General features: G+C 34.4%; 1 protein-coding gene across 17 annotated transcripts in view; it reads right to left on the minus strand.

Annotated features, from left to right (window-relative positions):
- Positions 1 to 22,859, minus strand: part of sif (still life) — a 99,011-nt gene that overhangs the window by 75,975 nt on the left and 177 nt on the right. For 8 of the 17 annotated variants that reach the window (XM_053746431.2, XM_053746430.2, XM_053746427.2 and 5 more), the window contains exons 2-15: positions 22,424 to 22,759; positions 21,843 to 21,918; positions 10,072 to 10,183; positions 8,289 to 8,436; positions 6,491 to 6,675; positions 4,669 to 4,787; positions 3,549 to 3,679; positions 3,387 to 3,469; positions 2,708 to 2,866; positions 2,204 to 2,334; positions 1,551 to 1,736; positions 895 to 1,000; positions 445 to 652; positions 12 to 219 (exon numbers count right to left, since the gene is read on the minus strand). In XM_053746431.2, coding sequence (XP_053602406.1) covers positions 12 to 219; positions 445 to 652; positions 895 to 1,000; positions 1,551 to 1,736; positions 2,204 to 2,334; positions 2,708 to 2,866; positions 3,387 to 3,469; positions 3,549 to 3,679; positions 4,669 to 4,787; positions 6,491 to 6,675; positions 8,289 to 8,398 — 1,626 coding nt within the window. In that variant the 5' untranslated portion in view covers positions 8,399 to 8,436; positions 10,072 to 10,183; positions 21,843 to 21,918; positions 22,424 to 22,759. Of the gene's footprint in view, positions 1 to 11; positions 220 to 444; positions 653 to 894; positions 1,001 to 1,550; positions 1,737 to 2,203; positions 2,335 to 2,707; positions 2,867 to 3,386; positions 3,470 to 3,548; positions 3,680 to 4,668; positions 4,788 to 6,490; positions 6,676 to 8,288; positions 8,437 to 10,071; positions 10,184 to 13,076; positions 13,734 to 21,842; positions 21,930 to 22,423; positions 22,760 to 22,859 lie in introns of those variants that run through there. The other 9 variants (XM_064436014.1, XM_064436013.1, XM_064436012.1 and 6 more) reach the window with 8 other exon arrangements.

Below are 22,859 nucleotides of genomic sequence, written 5' to 3' on the forward strand. Positions count from 1 at the left end.
AAATTGTTTACCCCATGATGATGCTGCCTCCCGTCGCGGCGCTGACACGGCTCCTGGTCGGAGTTCCCGTTGGAAGACGAAGGTGTGGTCGCGTAGCACTGATTGTCGAACATCACGTTGTCTGACGGAGGAGACAGGTCCCGCTCGCCTCCGCCCAGCTCCAGGTACAACCCTCGCCCGGGATAGCCACTTGGTGCTGCTCCTACGCCTACTCCGCGGCTGTTTTTATTTTCAAGACATAAAAATATACTGTTATTTGATATTGAGAAGTCGTAAATTAGTAGAATAGCAAATTTCAGCACTATGTCTATTTATTTGAATTGCGAAATTACAATCAATACAAATTCTGATTCATTGATTGAACAACGGTAGGGTGTGGGCTGCGCCGTAACTAAAAGACCGTCGAATCTTTCAGGGGACATATCAATAATGTTTATACCATACCGTTGCGAGCTTTGTCGGCTGTTGTTATTGACGATATGAGCGTAGTGTCCATGATGCATATTATGCTGAGGATGTCTATGGCCGTGAGAGCCACATGAGGGGGGGCAAGGAGCCGCACCCCCGTACCTACGGCGACCCATCTCTGGGGACGTCACGGGGCTCTCCGTCGAAGGCATTGGCTTCAACATGCGCTTCAGCGTACTGGAGTCTGAAACATTATAAGACACATTTGTAATTATCACTGGTCATTTTTTTAGTGGAAGCTAAAAAAATAGTTTTTTTTTTTTAATTTATAGCTAAGTATTTTATGGATGACGGTAGTATGAAAATAGCGTAAATTACAATTTTATGCAGTTAATGATTGCAGTTCTGAAAATAAAACATGAAATAAAACAAATCTGACGCCAAAATTGGCTACTACATAACGAATAAAGAAAATAAATATCTTACCCATATTCATATCTTCAGTACTCTTGGACTTGGTACGACGTGATCCGGATGTATTGTTGTTCAGCACGTTATGATGATGCGCTGAGTGCCGGTCTGACTCCCGACCCTGGAATCGTTAAAATATGTCTATGTTAGAATTTATCATACTCACAATATTTAGGAGTTCATATTTTAAGATGCGTTGAATACTATTTTATTGATTTATAGTCACATTAATTTAAAAGTGATATTGATAAATATTAGACTTCCTATTGTTTGACGTGCAATGAATGTTAATTACATAATATTTATTTCATCTATGGTTAATTATTATTTTTCCAAGTTCATTTGAGTTAAGATCTCTTTATACATTTCCGCCACAATAAGATTAGAAAATTATTCGCATGTATGTTCTTTATTGTTGCTTTTCTAGATAGGTTTAAACTCTTGTTTTCAATTTTCTTTTCAATGCAATTTTATACTATATTGAAAATATAATCAAGTATGTATGTGTACAATCAACAGCACATGCATTGCCTTCTCAAATTAATTGCAAATTCGCTGCTATTTAGTATAGAGATCCATGTGGGGTAACTTGACATATGATTAATTGTACGTTTTATGCAGGACCTTATGTAACTAATTTAGGATTTAATATTGATATATTATGTACTTACAGATTCGTTTCCATCACCGTAGTCGACGCTCTTGGGCATATGCTGCAGATGCTCCTTGCCTGGCCTGGTGGAGGTGGCGGAGGACTTCGATGACGTCAGAGTCCCTCCGGCCTGCACGCCTTCAGACTTCAGGTCCCCGTGACCTGCAGTCACGGCCGCACCTGCTTGTGGCCCGTCTTCTGGCGCCTAATGGAAATTATAATTATCTTGTAGTTTGTTACGTCAAAATTAATTTTTGTAAGTGAACCTTGTGCTTGCAAAATTTTAGCTCGATTCAGGAAAGTCAAAATAGACGAAGAGTATTATTATGTCAGTAATTAAAGTATCACTTACAACGTCTTAGATTTACATTATACTAGCTATTGTCCTCCGCTTGGTCTGCGGCAACTTTCACATTTCTAATATTAAAATGAATATATTCTAGGTACAACTTATGTGATACTTATTATAGAACATTATTTAAAAAATACAATCTTATTTTTATCATATTTTTACAAGATAATAAACCTTTTTTTATCTCATGTCTTTATAGGTCAAGTTTTCAAGCTGAGACTTAGATGTTTACCATGTTAAATCCGTATTTATATTTAGTCCTAATTTATAAGAAATATGTAAGAATAATTTTAATTAAACATTAAATATTCAGAACGTACATTAGGTCCATGTGTTCCGACCGAGGCGGTGACGGTTTTTGGAGCAGTTGAAGTGTTGTTAGTCATCGTCGATGTTTCTTGCGATTTCGGGGGCCGCGACGGTGGTTGCGAATCCGACTGACGGGCTGCCGCTATAATAAATGACGATATTAATATAATATCTTTAAATTTTGCGCTTTATAGTAGATCTTCTGTTGACCTGAAATTTCGTAATCGAAACTTATTTAATATTTCTAATGCGTTGAAGCTTTAAATAAACAATCACTATAAAATATATAGCGATGTTTAATGATATGTCGCAAGTAGGTTCTTCAATAACATTAAAGCAATGTGGTGGTAGCTGGCAACAAATGTTTCTCGAGCGTTAAAAAAGTTTTTACCATACACCCGAACTGAAAGGTCTTGGGAGTTGATTTTATGAAGTTAGCAGTGAGGCAGAAGAAGTCTGTCAGTTCGTTGCCTTTACCCAACTCTGTATGGGAGGTTAGTAAAAAGGTAGCTCACGCTTGGGAGGCGGCTGGTGGGGTGGTTGCGAATTGGCAACGTTGTCGTAAAGCGAGGTGGATGAGGTGGCAGCGGCGACCTTGTCCGTCCGGTTGATGCCACTCGTGCTTGCTTCAGCCTCCATCGCACGAGCGGTCGTGCGTGGCAGAGTCGACGACCCTGATGTGGTGGTGTCAAATAGCTTTATCTTACAGACGCTCTACATGATCAAATAACTAAATAGTTTGTTCATTTGTAGCTAAAATAAAATATAATTATTGTATAGAAATATCATGGATTTATTAAGGCAAAAAAATAAAATCTAAATAAACAAACTAAAAAAAAGAGTCTACTCTATTATATTTGTTTGGGTAGAACTTAATGACTCGGCCATGATTTATCCGACAGCATGATTTAATTGGTCAAACAAACATTTTTGAAATTTGTCCCATTTTCAGTCTCTAGATAAATATTCTGTCATTGTAACTAATATGTTCTTACTACGCGGTTAAAATTTAAGTTTATTGCATCTATTTAATAATCTAAACTCAATTTGACAAGGGGTTATAAGGGTACCTATTACTATGTTTATTATGTCAATGCTCCAAATTAATCAAGCCAAAATTTGCGAGGAAGCATTATGTCATTACTAGACACTAGTATTCTACGCGGACTTCATCTGTGTTATGTTAATACTTACGGTATCTGGGATCTTGCGCTCGTAGCCTTGCATACTGCTCTTGTGTCATGCAAGTGCATTGAGGCTCGCGGCCGTAGGTCAAACTATGTAAAACAAAAATCAACTTTAGTCATATTACATTAAGGTATCAATTTGTTTGATGAGAGATGTAGTATTTATTACCTTGATCGGTTGGGACTGGCGGGAGTGGAGAGCGGTTTCCTCTTTGCTTTGAATTTCTGCTTGTTGCCAGGAGGCTCCAGCTTCAGGCTGTAGCTCGAAGACGCCTTGCGTGAGAATTTGAACGATGGTGACTAAAATCGTAAAATATTTTAGTGATATTTATGTCAATACCCAATAAACAAAACAGAGTTACGCTTCCATGATAATCGGGTTAAAAATACTATGTGCTCTAATTTCATCGAAATTAGTTAAGTAAACTTTGCGTGAATTTATAACAAACATCGTCACACAAAAACCTTTTTTTTTACAGAAGCAGTTACTATCTCTCCTACTCTATACTATAGCAGTTATTGTTAGCATGACTTTTCACGTTTAATTATAAGTATTACAGTTTATTGCATGAATGTCAGTAATTAAGTATAAGAGATCGCACGAGATAAGTCCACCGTTTTACATTTATCTTTTTTGATGTTTTTATATTCGTGCAATAAAGTTATTACAAACAAACAAACAATTATCTTCACAAATGAAAGATATTCTAGAAATATCATTACGAAGAAATTGTATTTGTGTAATATAATGCGAGGGTGTAGTTCGCCAAACAAATAGAGGTTAGGCTAATATCCATCCATCACTATTATCGAACTATTTGTTCCTCTGTTACTTTTAAATTGATATGAACGTAATAGGATTAAATTGGATTGAACCAACCAACTTTGGAGTTAACTTTAAGCTGCGGGTCGCCATCGTTTAGATAAAATTGGCGAACTTTTTGTTGTTCAGTACGGATAAAAGCTGAGTGCTGCAACACACCTAAATTTCAAAAAACATCTACTAAAATTTGAAAATATTTCATACTAGCTACACTTCAGAGTTTCACACCCGTAGGTTTTACTGTAAAAAAGCTTATTATATTCCATATTATATTATAACCGCATAACTCTCATTGAAATATCTCTGGTACTTTATGCGGGATTGTGGATTGTGTATCAAAAATCTTTAAACGCTTGACCACATGCAATATTCGCATTTATAATATAAATATGAAGAATAATAGAAATAGTATAAATAGTGTAAATTATAATATATAAAATAAATAAAAAGATCCATAATGACTTACACAGCACTCCCTGAATTGTTTAGCGTCGATGGGGGAGGTGAAGTTCAGGCCCCAGGTGTCGTTGGTCATCGGGTCCTTCCAGTACACGAAGCATTCCGACGCTTGACCGATACGGGTGCCTACAAAATAAACGCAGAACATTTATACAGAAAAATATCGGACATTAAAAAACAACTCATGAATGTTAATTTTAATCAAAACATAGTAAGTAAAGAGTGCATATACGTTATAATCGAAGAATTTAATAAAGTACCAAATATAGTAGATCATCATTTAGTTTCAAATCACTTATACCAACTTAAGTAATTATGCAAGCGTCGGTAATTATCATTGGCAAAATCCCGATGATTTCTGTTTCAATCTTGAACAGCAAAATGTCAACATAAACATTTTGTTATCATCATTATCCATAACTTCAAACCATAAAACAATCAGTGACCAAATCCTAAATTATTTGCGAAACATCGAAAATTACAAACTAACCAGAGAACTACAATTTTACAATTTTTTTTTCAGTACCTAAGAAGTTTTTATTATCGCCAGAGAGATTGCCTTCAACGCGTGACAAAAAAATCATGGCCATGCAGCAAAACGTTAAGTAAAAACGAGTTCCCTCGTTGGAGGTGATCCAGAGTGCACCATCAGGTCATGCTTATCAAAATTATGCAATGTCAATAAAAATTAAGCCACGAGGAAAATTTCAACTTTCTTTGACAGACAAGCGGAAATTAATAAAATTTAACTTGCAAGATTTAATTACAGACAAACACCAAGGCAAGTGAAACTAAAAGCATCTAAAAACCTTTTACAACTTCCATAATGTACATTTATAATTCAGCCGAGCTAAGATACTATATACCAAGTATTGTATTTCCAGCCGATCACTTTTTGGTACAAATTTAAAACTAGGTTACTGATACAGCGGCTGTAAGAATATCTTCCCAATTGGCCTCGTAAAATGCTTTCTAAAAGTGTAGAGCTGCCCTCCCTCGAGATAAAAGTATTTCGAGAGATATTTTAAAACATTGCAGCATCATAATTTGGATTGTTTAGTCAAATATATGGTATGGTATGAGTTGGTATGAGATCTTCATCCGCAAATCAATTGTATATACTATTCATGAAAAATATAAGATTTTTTTTAAAATATAATTTTTAATTTTTGGGAATGTACTATTTTTTTTTATTTTATTTTTTTTTTATTTTTTATAAATTGAGACGAATCACACAGACTGAGCTAGCTCCAAAGTAAGTTCGAGACTTGTATTATGGGATACTAACTCAACGATACTATATTTATATAATAAATACATATATAAATAAACATCCAAGACCCGGGCCAATCAGAAAAAGATCATTTTCCATTATGACCCGACCGGGGATCGAACCCGGGACCTCTCGGTTCAGTGGCAAGAACCTTACCACTGCGCCAAAGAGGTTGTCAATTAAATGTTCTAACTGCCAGTATCAATTATAATTACAAAATATAAATATGAAAACTTAATACACATTTTTTTAAGTATATAAAAAAAATAAAATCGGTAATGTACCTAATTACCGCTCTTATTTATTTTTGCATTCTCATATTTGGTACATTTAACACAAATTTATGTAGATACCCGTGTCTAAAAATACAAATAATAAAACAGCAGAATCATTGGCTTTCGATTTTTTTATATTTCCAAAACAGGCATATTAGCATTTGCAAACAGACTTGACGTCAGGTTCTAAAATCTAAAAGCTAAATTCTCAAATCTTTTCTCTAATTCCGGGCTTTGCGATCGCAGCCCCTAGAGAGATTCAGTAAGACTGAGAAACTTACCAGGCTGTATTAGTCGCACGTCGAGGATCTTGTCGACCTGGGAGTTGTAAGCCGTGATGTGGAACACGCACTCCGGTGAGTCCTGGATGCAGGCGATGTTGACGGGCACCAGATCTTCAGAGACTTGCTGCCATTTGACGGTACCGGCGCCACTCGCTGACACGTGGAACACCTCAGCCCATAGTCTGGAAACCGTTGACAATTTTACTTCAAAAATTTACAATATTTATTTTCAACTTATGAATTTATATCTCTTATTCAGGTGAAAAAATCACTCAAAAATGAAGTCTACTGCCGACTCCAAAGAACAAGAGATGAAGAGACGTAGCTCATAAACTTCGGCGTAGCTTCTTCTAGTTAATATTTAACCAAAAATGCCATGCCATGTTTGGCAATATATACCAAATAAGTAGGAAAGCGAATCCTGAGTACCAACGTTCTACGACTAAGGAAAAAGTCGTTCAGATGAAAGAGATTCTTGTGTCAAAATGGGATCGGTGCATGATGTCTTCTCCATGCACAACTTTACTGTCTTAATACTATATTGACAAGATTCGGAATGCCACCGGATCTTGAATTTCGAAGAGCATTTTGATTTTCATTTATTGGAAATACAAATGTTGCTGGAGGACTTTATTTACTAGATTGTATAATATTCTTTCATAACACCCTATATTTTTTAACTATTTCAAACATGTAGCAAGAGACAAATGACTGGCATACTTAATAGAAAATTTAATTTTCAACCCGAAACGAAACCAATTTCCTTCCATCTATGCATAGGTAGAAATGCATACCTGCACTAATTAGGTCAGCCAATAAATTAAAGTTGAAGCTAATTTTGCTCGCATGCAGACATCATCTCGTGCAGAGTTGTATATTTTGGTATATTTCGTGTCTCGCGTGACAATATATATTAATGATGAGGAAACTATCCTGACCGTGCCCGCGGCCCGCACGCATTTTATGACATCATGGGAGCGCAGATTCCATACATATTTTATAACTGGACCTGCAAAAAGTGCCTGTCTCACTGTTTTGGTGATATATTTTTCTTCATTTTCTGTCTGGTTTGTATTTTATTTAATGTCTATCGCAAAGAATATTCAGATTGAGTTACAGTAAATATAATCTAATTAGAATTATAATTATGTCATAACCACATAATTTTAATCACTCTTTTCTACAAGGAACATTTCTGTAATGTAAATAAGGCAGTATATATTTATAATCATTGTAAAAGTATAGATATTATATGGACTAAACTATTTTCACTCTCTTTTCTGTACTAGGTACATACTTTCATAACCAGGCCCAGTAACACCGAAAGTCTCTTGTGCAAGAAACACGTCTAGAGACGCGTTTGTTTGCTTTATCTATTTTAGTTTGTTTACTTCGACGAATGTATTACTCACTGTCGTAAACAGACAAGAGTGACTCAGTGACTAATGATAATCAGAGAGAAAATACTATCACCAAGACTATTGTATCGACGTTTTTATTTAAATAGGAGATAAAGATCTGAAGTCTGAAACTCCACAGGGTGTTTTCGTAGCAGTACCTTGTGTGGGATCGGCGCGCAATAACACGAGGACAGTTACAGAATGGTAGCAATCTATAAGAAAGTGAGAAGAAGATTTAAAGCCCACCTCAGCATATGTATGTCTCTGCGAAGTTAGTATTGCCACGGTCGCCGTTCACCTTGCTTATGATTGGTGCGCAGAAACAAGAGCTACTCCTGAAACTGTTTTTAAGAGTAATTGCAGTGTACAGGAGATAGAGAAGATCTAAAGCCCACCTCAGTAGATGGCCATCCCTGCGACGGGAGGTCTGCCACGGGCTGTCCTCGTAGCGGTACGCCTTGCGCAGGATCGGCGCGCAGGAACACGACGACAGTTTGTTACCCATCGTGCGCGTTCCGCACTCGGCGCACACCACTACGTTGCCTGGAAATATTCGTTATATTAACAATGTTTTAAGATCCAGGATATATAAATCTAATTATAAGGCTGCCTCCAGTTTCCCATAAAGTTCATGTCAAAGGAAGAAGAATCTAACACAATTAATTGATCAATCAAACTGAATAAAAGCGGGAACTTTTGTTTTTGTATGCTTTAACTTTGCTTTTACAGACACGGTAGAACTTTTTTAATAGTTCCTTTGAATAATTTTTACAAGCTTTTATTTAACTTGCCTGTTAGTTTGTTAGTGTAGGTCAAATCTTGCATGTTAAATTTGACCCACTTCTTTGATTGATCTGAAATTTGGACTATTCCTTTAGTTCAATAGTTGGATAACAACGAATTATCATGAAAGGCATGATCTGATAGTTCACCCAGATTCGACTACTGATGAGGTAACTTTTCGACGGTTTAGTGCACGGACATGATTTTTTGTCATGCGTTGATTGAAACAGATATCTTAGACGACAATAAAATCTTAAAAAATTGAAACTTCGTAAAAAACTTATCATTTAATTATTGTGGTAACGAGTAATTTGTTTTAGCTCCGCAAACGAGTATGAATGCATTTCCTAAAAAGAGTTTGGAATGTGTGAGCATAGAAAGTCGATACCTGCTGGTTAGGTTGCCATTAAAGGTAACTGGATTTATTTTATTTACTCGAGCGAAATAGTGTACGTCGCATTTTGTTCGATGTAACTAATCTCTATCTTGGCCGCAATGTTTCCTACATATTACTTAATCATTTGATTAGTTTAGTTACCATAAGGTAACCTGAATAACATAATGCTTAATTTGACTAAGTAATATGTATAAAAAATACTTATTACTATCACTCTTATATAGACTATCCCATAAAGAACTCATATTCGTGACATGTGACAAAATAATTACGTATCGCACGAACATATGGGCATTAGAGCAGGAAGGTCCTGAAAGTAACTGACTAGTGACAAGGTGATAGAACAATCACACATTTGATCGGATAACGTGAAATAATTGCTAGAATTTTCAAGATGTGGATCTCTTCCATCAACATACCTATACTGGTTTACAGATATAACTCGCTATGGTATGATACAGTGAGCTAAAGTAGGTTTTGGCGTCCAACAATAAATGATAAATCAATCAAATCTTTACAAATATAGTATATATAGATATAGTATTGAAAAACACCTTTGATACATGCGATGCCATAAACGACGACTACTTGTTTCAGGTGACCCTAAACATCTTGAGGAAACCTGTTTACTATAGGTATATAGCGTGTATTATTAATTATCAGCCTTTAATGATATTGCACATAATGTCAATAAATTGTCAATAAAATAATCTGGTCTTACCTAAGCTTGCAATATGTATTATACTATACTACGGGCTCCGAAATTTCGGAAACAATAGAGACCTACAGACCAAACAAACATACCAGAGCCCCAGAATTAACTTAAGTTAGACAGAATTTCGTTAAATAAGATACAAAATTGGGACCACTATACTATAGACCTTATCTCACCATATACCATGGTTATTAATATATCAGTTCAAAAAGGTGGACTATGCGATCCCATTTGTTGTAAACCTAATACATAGATAAATAAATTTGTCATGGCGTATATTTACCCGCGGTCCCGTGATGTCACCAGGTGCCATCGGAGCGCGACAGGGAATGTCCGCGGTTGAGACTCTGCGAGCGTTGGGTGCCGTGTCTGTACGGATGCTTCACACTGGCATGCTGGAAAAAGTCATTTATTTGCTATAACATGTATCATCAAACTCGTGTTTGGTATTAATCGTATCGCTGAAGTCCTTTGAAAATAATCTAACAAACACCTTTTCAAAATTTCAGTACATCAAATGATGAAGAAATTGAGAAAATATTACTCAGTGCTCAATGTCAATCATCACTATATGTATATAACAAAAATTGCACACTGAAATCAAAATTATACGTTGGTGCTGCGATGGGCTTGGACATAGTGATAGAATAAGTAAATCAGGGGAGCTTTCAAAGTAAATTTTTTTCAGATAAATTGAAAAAGGCATGTCTCAGCCATGCGTTGCCTCAGCCATGTTATGAGCCGTAAGGAGGATCAAGGTTCATATGACCAGAAAATTGCTGTTCTTAGAGGATAAAAATGTTACGCTGTCCGTTCTTCAGCCACTTGGATACTAAGAGTCATCAAGGACTTCAAAGCAGGCAATTCAGAAAAAGACAAACCCCAAATAAATTGGGATAAAGGCAAGGGATTAGAAGAAGGTATCTTATTATAAGAGAATGTGACTGTTATAGAAACTGTTCCATATAATCATCTACATATTCAAAATGTTATTATATCAATACTAACCAAGTTGTAATGTTAGACAGTCATCTAATTATGTAATAGTATAAGCATTAGATGCAAGTGGAGCATAATACGTTTAGGTTTGTATTAGAATAAGTGCTTTTAATATTGTAAACCTGTCATAAAGTTGCTTCAGATTGTTTTCATTCTATTGAAAAATGGGGGGAGGTAATCGATTCGATCTGTAGGCGTAGCATCAGGTCAAAATAATGTTAATTATCTCATGTATGACATTTAAGTTACGGATGTGGGTGGTAACATTGATGATCATTTATTACAATTGTGTATATATAGTACAAATATAATGCACATTTAATGAGATCTACGTACTAATGTATTGAAATGGGTATGTATTAAAATATGTGTTTAAATAGAGATGAGTTTTTATCATTTTTATCAGCATGCACATTGCACATGTATCTTAACCTCTGTTTTAATTATTGATTGAAAATGTATCATTATATGTTTTACAAAAATAATACTTAAAACTAGACTGGTATGCATATAAATATATAAACAAAACAGTGATTAAGTTTTTTTTTGACATCATAACTTCCATGCTAAAGTTTGCTAAAAATTAACGTATTATCACTAATCAGTCTGACAGCCATCGAAAAAGTGTACTTTAGCATTGAATATATATATATATATATATATATATATATATATATATATATATATATATATATATATATATATATATATATATATATATATATATATATATATATATATATATATATATATATATATATATATGTATATATTGATATATATGTATATATTTTATTAACTAAAATAAGCAAAGCTAATATACCTATCATTATGACTTAATATAAAATTTGTGGAGACTATTTAAAAGGTAAATGTATGCATTTTTGACCTCACCTGCCAAAATCAAAATTTTCCACAAAAAAACCGTAAGCCGGCCTGAGTTTAGATTTTATTTTTGAAAAATCTATTGTAAGACTTGCTCTTGCTTGCGACTTTGCCTGAATTTGCAATGAAAACAGAATGAAACACTCCTAACTATATGTATTCGAAGAAAAAGTGAAAGCCAACTCACTTTCGCATTTATAATATTAGTTAGAATTCTCTTTCAGTTAGATATAAGTAGGTATATTTAATAAAATTTATTTCACATTCCTTGGAAACCTGTCTAATATTAATTAGTTGCCGCCTCAACTCCAACAAGATCGGGATTCGATTAGGAAAATGCCGGTCATTTCAAGGAGTTTCTTCAGAAACTTAAATAGTTCGTCTTAAATGAGTTCGAATATTTCTGTGCCAATGGACATTACTTAAAAAATAATTTATTTATTCTTTAATTGGGAATATCTAAATGAAATTAATTCCTAAATAGCCAATGACTTATATCACATTTCAAATAGCCTTATATTTTTAGTATTGTAGGATTTTGGTTCAATATTTTGATATGCTTTAGAATACATATGTGTTCAACTGGGCATGCCAGTGAGGTGTCGCATTAACTAGGAAGGAACAAATTCGGCTATACAGTACCTACGAAAATGTTATACATTTTAAATGAACGTGAAATTATAATATCATAATTACTAAATAACACTATTTCTATGTTCTATTTATGTCTATACTGATATTATAATTGCGAAAATCTGTCTGCAGTTCGAGCTATATTCAAAATACATTTATGAAATATGAAGGAATATGATGATTTATATTTATATATATATATATATATATATATATATCATCACAAACTGGAAACTTGTCGCAGTCTCGCTCGCATTTCTAATTTATTAATCCTTCAGCCTACACAGTTTACGTAAACACAAAATATTTTTAAATTCTACATGTAAAGAAATATATAATCCTGCTTGTAGGGCAAGGTGAAACCGTCAATTCCGTATTCAAACCGTACCCAATTGTATCTCACTACCTACATACTTGGTATTTCAAAAAGATTTATAAGCTGTGCGCAATAGATTACATATTTTTAACATTCCGTCTTACTTAGACTGTAGCACTCCGTATACATTCATACGATACACACAACTCTACACTTACCACTAAGTCATTTTTATCTTGAAGGAATATTTAATTTTCGTTATTTAAAACAAAACTGTGAGCATGCATGATGTTTATTGCTGAAATCAAATTTACTGTGCATAAAGTTTTAACAAATTTGACACAACGTAAGTTTATTTATTCAATTTAAAGGCGTAGTACCAGTCTTAAGACATTCACGAGGAGGATGGGGATACAAACACTCCATGTGCAAATTAATTTAAAGGTATTACGAACCTCGAAATTGTTCCAATTTTGCGCAGAAAATTTAGCAGCCTCCACGCTCTCTTTAGCACCCATATTTATGAAGTTGTGAGATCACTCGAATGAACTATGACAATTGGAATTTCGATGCGAATGCTTTGATTTCGTGACACTAGTGTGCACTACAACTGTTCTCTCTGGAGAGAGGCGAGTTTAATAAGCATTTAGATACCTCTAGCTATCGTCCGTCGTTCGCAAAGTTAAAAATTCACAGCGTTGAATAGTAAATGAGGGGTCGTGTATGTTGCAGCAAGCGAGCGCGGCGGGTACGGCAGCGCACGGACGGCGCGGTGCAGACGCGGCGTGTAAACACAGCCAGCTGCTGGCCCGGCGCGGGTCCCCAGCCTGGTCCGCCTCTACACGCTGACCTTTCTCGCCTACCGAACACTCGGACAGACCGCACTGCCGCTCGCTGCCTACTCGCGAAACCTTATCTAGCACTAACGGGGACGATGATACCACTTTCGATTTATTCTATGGCTAAATGCGCAGGATGTAATGTGCGATGGCACGGCTCGGCAAGCGTTGCGAAACGGTGACACCGGCGACTTGGCTAAACGTCAGAGCAGACTGGGTCGCTCTCAAGCGTGCGTGGCGGCACTATGTGCGCACAGCCGCGCGCCGCGCACCGGCTGCCCGCCGAAAGCCGAGACGCAGCGACGCCCAAACCTAGCAAAAGATATGCCAGCGCCCTCCGTCTCATCTCACACATACAACTTGCTTACCAACGCTCGAAACTAATTTTTTTTTTTATATTAAATGATTAATCAGCCTATCCCATTAGAGCTATGTGGCGAAGGACTTTGCATACAAATAGTGTTAATCATATTGAGATTATGAAGATCATCAATGGACGTCCGGAGCGGTGCGGCGTGGGGCGGGTGTTGCGCGCGCATCCTCTGAGACAACATTCGATTTTGGTCCATGACTGTTGGATGCTTACTGTGACCCACCGAGAGCTTTAATAGTTCATTCTAGGTAGACTATGACAGAACACTAATTCTTATTAATTTTAATTTATCAGAGCCACCAGTTAATTATTATATATATAATAGTTAATTAACTGGTATTAATAATATATACTTAATACTAAGTATTTTAAAGAGATATTTAGCATTGCGAAAAAAGTTTAAATATTTCAGTTGGCACCATAGCTTACCTATCATTTCCGTATCAATAAGACTACATGAAACTAGCAGTAATACTGGTGTAAACTTTTTGAATGTGGTAACCAGATTAAAAAAAGCTTGCTCTCTAATCCGACTTTTAAGTCATGGAAGCAGAGCCTCCAGCCTGTTTTTTTTTTCATAAAAACCATAAATTTACATACAATCAGTAGAAATTATAGATTTATTGTAGAAATAGTGTATCCTACCAACCGGCACGTGCTGTGTAATGGCCGTATACAATACCCAACTTTCCAAAAATAATTCCCTTAGTGCATCTAATAAATTACCCTTACCCTAAAAATATGTGGTTAAATATGTTTTAGTGTTTTCAAATAAAATACGAGAATCACATAAAATGTTATTCAAACATATAAAACATGAACTCTTCCTTAATTATTAAATATTTTATGATAAAATACATACAGAATGTGACATTGTTACTTTTATAGTCTACTAACTGCGACCAGGATTTGGCTCCTTTTGGTATTTTACGATAAAAAAAACCCAGTGTTTAGTTCAATTTTTTTTTCTACCCATGTAATTTCATGAAAATTACTCCGCTATACCTACTAATTTTATTCAATCGGTTTGCCATCACAAAATTTCGTGAGAATATTGCATAAAAATAAAAATTACAGCGAAGTCTTACTTATCAGTGTGCCTATTGGGAAGATAGTTCGACTAGTAAAATACTATAAAAGTATATATAATACAATAAACGTGTCTCTGAAAGGAGTCATAAATTTTGATTGATTGTACTCAAAATATATATGTAGTTCTGTGAAATTCTAGTTGTTCATATTTGTACTACCTTGAGAATTTATTAAAATATGTAAAAGTAAAAATAAAACCGTTCATAAAAAACTGCGAAAATCTCCGACTCCGATTAGCGTCTAATTGATTTGTCGTGGCTGAATAACTTTACAAAAAAAATGAAAATATTAAACTTAATATAACATTTATTTTCTGGGGGTCAATATACATTCTAATCTAGGGCATGGAGTTTTAAAGGATTACCAAAAGGTGTATCAAAGTTAAATAGGTCAAACCGTTTCAGAGATAAATGGGTAAATTCGGCGTTTACACATTTCGACGAATTTACCGTACAAGTGTATTATTTTGTGTATTATTTTATATTCTCAGATCATTATATTTTGTTCACCTTAATATTTTATGTGTTCGTATTTTTATTTTGACGTTATTAACAACAACTATTCTATTACGTCAAAATAACTTCTAGGTAACTAGTGTACAAAAACATTTTTATGGTAAAAATTGTTTTGTTTAGGTACTTGAGTATATACCTAAAGTATATTATGTGTTTTAAGTAATATTACTTAAAATACATTTTCACTCTCTCACACCTCCTCAATTCACATAATTTTATGGTAAACTGATGTGGAACGGGGTGCGAGAATGTTCTACACACGCAATAAGTAAGACTATTTTTCCCACTTTAAAAAAACATTGGCTTTTCGTATTTTTTACCTAATTGTTTACAAGACCTATATCATAGCTTTATACTAACATAATGAGAAATTTCAAAACCGCCTTTATGACAAATTTTAAATCCCTAGCAGCATTGATTGCCAAAAATTTGTTTGTTATTAGATAAAACGATCCAAATGAGTATGTTTTAAATTTTTATTTTACATATATATGGAAAAGTAATAATTCGAATGATCAATTCGGTTAAATAAATATTACATATTCTATGTTATTTTGGACACATCCATAGTTTCTGAATATTTTGAGGTAACTTTGCACTAGAATGAAGAGATACATTTAAAGAAACATTGATTTTTTGGTTAATATAATAGTAAATGTCAATAAATTTAATTGCATGCATTGACATTTGCTGCAATAATTCCTTTTTACTACTTATTTTTTAAGAAAAAAAACCTGTGATAAATAATTCAAAGATCAAAGTTACATTGTTCTTTCGATCTCAATCTGTCATAATGGCCTCCAATTCTAACAATCAAAAGATAAACACGATATATCGAAATAATTTCATCGGGTTATACATTATTGCCGAGGATTTTTTATTATATAGGTATAGTTGTTCGACGTAGTAGTTCATGTAGGAAAAGTAGCAAGGATAATAGACGGCAGTTTGAACACAGCCTTAGTGCAATCTGGGGTAGTAGAGTTTGCAGCGACCCCGTTTATCTGGTAGCAACAACGAGGTGCCTCTATTGTTGTTGACTGTGTTGATCGTCGCTCAAAGTACTCTATGCCAAGAGCGATACGTGATAGCTACGAACATTGCATCTTAAATAAAAGTGCTTTTAGCCTCAAACCCAGAGAAACAAAGTATTTTAAACTGTGATATGTGGATTCAATTCAAATTAAAAATTCATTTATTTTATAAACACAATTACATGTGGTTAGCGGGGATTCATCGTTTAAATGATTTTGTGTGGCATAGACAACGTGCCTAAGGATAGGTAAATATAAGTGTTTTTATAAAATCTAAACCTGGGTTAAATGTTTCAGCTGTGGTTGTTTTTATTTCGTAATAAATAATATTTATAATAAATTAGATACAAAAAACTACGTATGTAAGTGTGTACCAGGATAATTTAGTAATGGGTAAGTTATTCACTTTTTTTTTAGAATTTTAAATTGAAAAGTCAAGTGATTTTTTTATTTTCACTACCTATTTATGTCCTACTACTGGGCAAGTCTCCCCAAATTTATTTTTGATATTTTTTTCTTCATTCCCTGTCAAATGGCTTAAATAATCTGACCATCTCGTTCTTGGCCTTCTTCGATTCCGTTGAATTGCTTGATCTTAAAAATCACAAAACTTTATAACAAAATACTTGTGTAGAGAATCCCTATATTTTATGTGAAACTTGTTCGAATAAACTCATTTATGATCTGCCATAACGTGACTAAAATACTATCGTAAAATATAATTCAATTTAGCCTACGTTCACTATACTATATACGGCATATCTATTCTACGTATTATGCCCCAAAAACACTTCTACTAATGAAGTTTATAGCATCCCAGCTCACGATAATATATATACTAACTTTTCAACAATATTATTTCATAAAAGATTTTAGTAAATAGTAAATATCTGTAATTATAAAAATTACAAGTACTACCAATGTGTACAAACTCAAGATAGATAAAAATATCTTCAATATTTTTTAGGGTCTTCAATATTTTTCAATCAGTTTAAAAAATACACTAAAAATATTTTATTCTATGAGAATCTCTTAGGAGATATCTGGGCCTCCTATAAAAATTACGTCAAATAAAAGTACTATCATGAAAGTGGTATATAGTGTTACTATAAATATATCCTTGGTTAATAGTAACCAAGGATATACTGTATATAATACAGTCAAGTAATTTCTTTTCAGTCTCAGTGCAACTTGATACTTTAACCTAATCATAAGGTTTCACACAAAACACGCTGGCTCGATAGTATCTTTGGCTGGAAAAAACGTTAATCTATTATGTTCATGATCTTGCGCTAACTTTATATCTGCTCGTCGCATCCAGACGTATTCCAGTATATTTACGATCTCTCAAATTTCGATACATAAAAAAACGAGGTGTAGATTCCGAGGCTACTAGTATCGATTTCCACATTGCTTGTACCAAAGCCTATCATTTCATTGCTATGCTTTTGCTCTTTCGCGTGTCGCTGAAAATTATACACATAACTTCAGCATAAATGACCCTGTCTTCTGATGAAAACTTCGCGAAAATTTGTCAGAATGTTAGGGCTTTTCATCCGCCTACCTTTATCACACTTAGTGAGATCGGTAAGTACAGCATGTCAACCTCCTCCACTTCTCCTTGTTTGATGTTAACTGATGATTGATTGCATTACCATATCCTGCTAAAAGCCCTTCATCCATCTCTTCTTTGGTATTCCTTTACTTCTTTTCACACTCAATTTCATATTTCCTACCCTTTTTCAACGTTGATCTCCTCCCTTCTCATAACGACTTCCAATATTTTTTGATTTGTGCTCCTTTCTTTTCCTCACATATTCATTCCTTGTCCTATCCATGCTAGTGCACACATTTTCATCGCCGCTACATGCAGTCTCATGGATATAACAGAAGATGCAAACGAGTATGGTATTTTTGATTAATTATATAGATTTTTTTTTGTCTAATAACGGGAAACGAATGGTATGAAGACAATATTATAAAGATTATTTACTATTATATAGTTTTTAATTTAATTTGATTCTGTCTTCGGAATGGTTATTTGCAAAAATTTGTTATTATTACATTGATATTTTTTAAGTTTAGTAAATAGTTTAAATTATTAGTTTCCAAAATAAATCCTGCGCAAACTCAGACCTACCTCATAGGTTAAACTGTGCAATACATGTTTTGGAGCCAGGTAATATAAGAAACAAGTTTTTTTTACAAAAATCTCATTTTTGGAAACTGAAGCGACGTGGGAAACGTCAACTCTATAGGAAACTGGAAATATGAGAAATCTAACTTGCAATTGATTACAGAGAGACAAGCGAGCATCGGGACAGGTGAAACTAAATAAAATCTTGTAAAATTAAAATTTTCTCCTTTATTTATAAGCAGTTTAGTCGAGGACTCTTCATCTATAAGTTTTAAATTCAATTATTGAATGGTCTATTTATATTTAATTAACTAAATACTAATTATTTTTAATTTCAAGTATTATTCTTTTTCAACAAAGTCGGAATTTAGAAATACAAAAAATATTATTTTACTGCTTCAGTAAAATATGATACTAAATGATATTTCTAAGCCGAACCGTAACCATGCAAAACTAGTTATGATGGTTTCCGGCAAAAATACATAATTAATTATATGTAATAACACTCCTTTGTCTTTTGGCTCTTAAAGGTTATGTATATTGCTTTATTTATATATACTCAAAAGTTTTAGTAGGAAATGATGTAAGTCTCATTTTGTCCAACAAAAATTGTTCCGGTCATATTTTAACGACATTTCGCCAGGAAAACCCAAGCAGAAAATATAAATTTATGTTGAATGGTAAAATGTGACGTATTTTGAAATTTTCATTCCATTTGCACTAATGAGCTGACAGCCCGTTGCATAAAAATACAACATAATCTGTCCAAAGCTAAACCTCACATTATCCCTAATGAGATCATATTTCTAATGATGCTATTGTATAATGCAATAGTAAGCCGATTTTGAAATACATTAGCTAACAGAATAAGGTTATTTATGATACTAAAACTAAATTTGAAAATTAAAGAAACACCCGTATCCAAAGTTGCTGGCATCCCCTCATTTGCTAGAAAAGAGCTGGCGGTTTCCAAACGGCTGAACACATATTTTACAAACATAAATAAGAACACTCTTTATTAAATCTTTTAAATAAAAAAAAAACTAGATCAAAATTGGTTCGCTGTCGTTTGGCTGTTATGATGCCGCGGACAGACATACATTTACACAGACACGTAAAAATTCCTCCTTCTGTCGTTGGGGGTTAAAAAAAACTTTTTTTTATTTTATTTTATGTTTTTTTACTTCCCTGCTAGTCTAGCAGCGACAGAACAACATATTATTGAATGTGTCGCAGATTATAAAAATTCATCAAGGGAAAGAGCTATTAACTGGGGATTATTCTCTTATGTAATGTCCATCTTTTCTTATTTTAGAGTCATCATTCATATTTCCATCTACCTAACTACTTAACTACCGAGAACTACCCGTTTACCTAGAACCATGAGGTAAAGGAAAAACTCTGAAAACCATAAATGAAAAAGAAAATTGTTCGGAACTCTCGGTAAGCGAGTGAAACTCATACTTGACCGGTTTTTCAACTTATACAGATTTTGGCTGCAACAAGCTAAGATATATTTAAAGAGGTATTCATATTTATAGCGAAACCTTTTTATTTTGTGACAATATTGTAACCAAAATACATTGTATGCTATTCTTGGTACATAAGATAATAGGTACCATGTACGAAATTACATCAAAGTCACTTGAGTAATATTTTCATAAAGGATTAACGCTTATACGCTCTCATCTTTCCACATAAAATAATACCTACTTCGATTTTTTTATTTCTAGATACGAGAATCGGTATTTCGTATTACAATGTATCATTACCGGCCTATTATTGTCAAATATAGATTATCAAATACTATATACGATATAAGGATATCGTATCGTAATATGTAAAGACAAATATATCCTTACATATTACTAGTAAGTTGTTCGCCGTGAACTTAGACCTCGCGAACACAATATTTTTTTTTTCAAAATTGTGAATATATCAAAAACGACTTAACCGATTTTGTTGCTCCAAGAACTTAACTCTAAAAATACCCCATACCTAATTACAAATTTAATGTAAAGTCCATTCCCTTGGCCAACCTTTACATCGCCACGTGAAAAATACAGCTGGTAAGTAAGTATCTTGTTTTCCAAACCAGCATCGAGTAATATATTTATATTTCAATATACCTATTTAGTTATTACCTAGTGATATTGAAAAAGCTCAATATAATGATATAGAATCTCGGTGATAAAATGTTCTTTCCAGCCAGAACTAAAGTAATTAATAATTTTGTGTAGTTTTATGCTTTCACGTTTGTTGTGATGAGATATTTAAATTTATTTAGCATACCTAATATCTTGAGCTTCTCCGAGCTTCGAAAGGCACGTAAAACCGTTAGTCTCGGTTGTATTTGCAGCCGTTAAAACCAGCCAATCCAGAATGAGCCCGCGTGGTGGGTCATGGCCCAGACTCCTTATCCATCCGTAAGGAAGGCCAGTGCCCCAGCAGAGGGGATGTTTAAATGGCTGTTGATAATAATGATGAATATAGTATTATTATATTTTTACGTTCTTATGAATGGCGGAATGATGTGGATCGTTTCCTGCGAGGATGGCAGCATACTGCACTTAAAAAGTTTTGGAAGAAGGGAGGCCTTTTTCCAGCAGTGGAATACAACAATAGACTAGAAGAAAACAAAATGCTTTTATGTCTTAATTACTATAGTAGTTTAATGGAATATTAGATGGTAATGGTAAGTTGCATTGAGGTCCATTTCCTCAAATAATGACCAGATTTTATTTTTGTTACAACATCAAGCATAATTTTAGAGTACTTTGGCATTAATTTGTACAATTAACGAATAAATAAAAGTTACTAAATGAAAATAACAAACCGAGAGGTACATCCGTGTATGGCAAACCGATTGAATCAATTACATCGTGTACATTTCTTAAAACCACATACAACTATTTCTATCCATCATACTGTATCCTCCTAAGGTTTTAAGTAATCAACGAAAAACATAGAATTGTACATTCTAAAATCAGCCCAAATCTAGATTTGTGGATCTATATCCAAACGGGTTGCGGCATAGCAGAATAGGAAACATCTAAACTCAAGGCTTATAATGCTGCTAAAGAATTCTACAATGAGAATGATGATGCTTCATCCAAATCACCAGAAGACTGGTCTGGGATGCTATTAGGTACGAGAGATGCATGATACTCTATCTCTAAAAGCTGTATTACCACTACTAACGACTGTCAAAGTCGATCACATCTAACTTACCATAGGCTCATATCAATGTGATTTAATTATCCAATATTGTTATTAGAACTGAATCATATTCATTTCATACACATAGCTGTAACACAACTGATTATCAATGTGGCGACTTACGTCTGACGACCGCGAATAACGTTGTTATGTTATCAAGTTACTGGATTCAATATAATATATCTATCTATCTCTAGAATAGGAAAATCAATAATATTTTATAGGAAATTTAGAGACCTAACACGTTTATTAATCATTTAGAATACGAATAATAAAATTTATATGAGATACATTTTATGGATTTAATTGTATATTTCATTATTATTTTGATATAACCAGATCTAACAAAGTAGTTATAAACGAAACATCATTATAGTGATATCAAAATTTTGAAATAACAACCAATTTATGGATTGATAAGAAAATGCGCAGTTAGTTACAAACGAGATTTTGCAACCCTGTTAACGACTACTGATTGGAGAATGACACCGATGCATCCGGCCTCTAAGGGCGGTGTCAAAGTTTGTAATAAGCATGAGTTTGGGCATAACGGCATTGAAGCATGGCTGTATATGCACAAACTCCTCATGCACCTCATTCACTGATCAAGCCAAAGACCTGAGCGCAAAAATGCGAAACGTCAAATGATTTGCACAGAGATGGTGCAGGGCGCGGCGTGCGTGGTGGCCCGGTCGGAGCGCGGCGCGGCACACACTAGGGCGGGCGGCAGACACGGCAGCGTTACGTCAGCGAGGGGGGCGGCCGCGGGGGTAGGAGGGAGGGCCAGGAGAGGGCGCCCCGCACTGCTGCATCCTCCGGGAGCCCATCTTCGGCCAGCTTCGCTGAAAAACGTGACATCCCCGCGCCGACCCCTCCGTTTCGCATCCCGCTCTCCAAGGACCGAGCCGTCACTCACTCGTGGTCATCTGCTGCAGGAAGTCATTACTTTAATGCGGCTATTGACACAATGTCATACTACTATTTCTAATTTGAATTTATGTAATAAACAAGTGAAGTAATATCGCAGTA

Source organism: Plodia interpunctella, chromosome 6, assembly GCF_027563975.2.
Source record: "Plodia interpunctella isolate USDA-ARS_2022_Savannah chromosome 6, ilPloInte3.2, whole genome shotgun sequence".
In the NCBI taxonomy this organism is placed as follows: Eukaryota; Metazoa; Arthropoda; class Insecta; order Lepidoptera; family Pyralidae; genus Plodia; species Plodia interpunctella.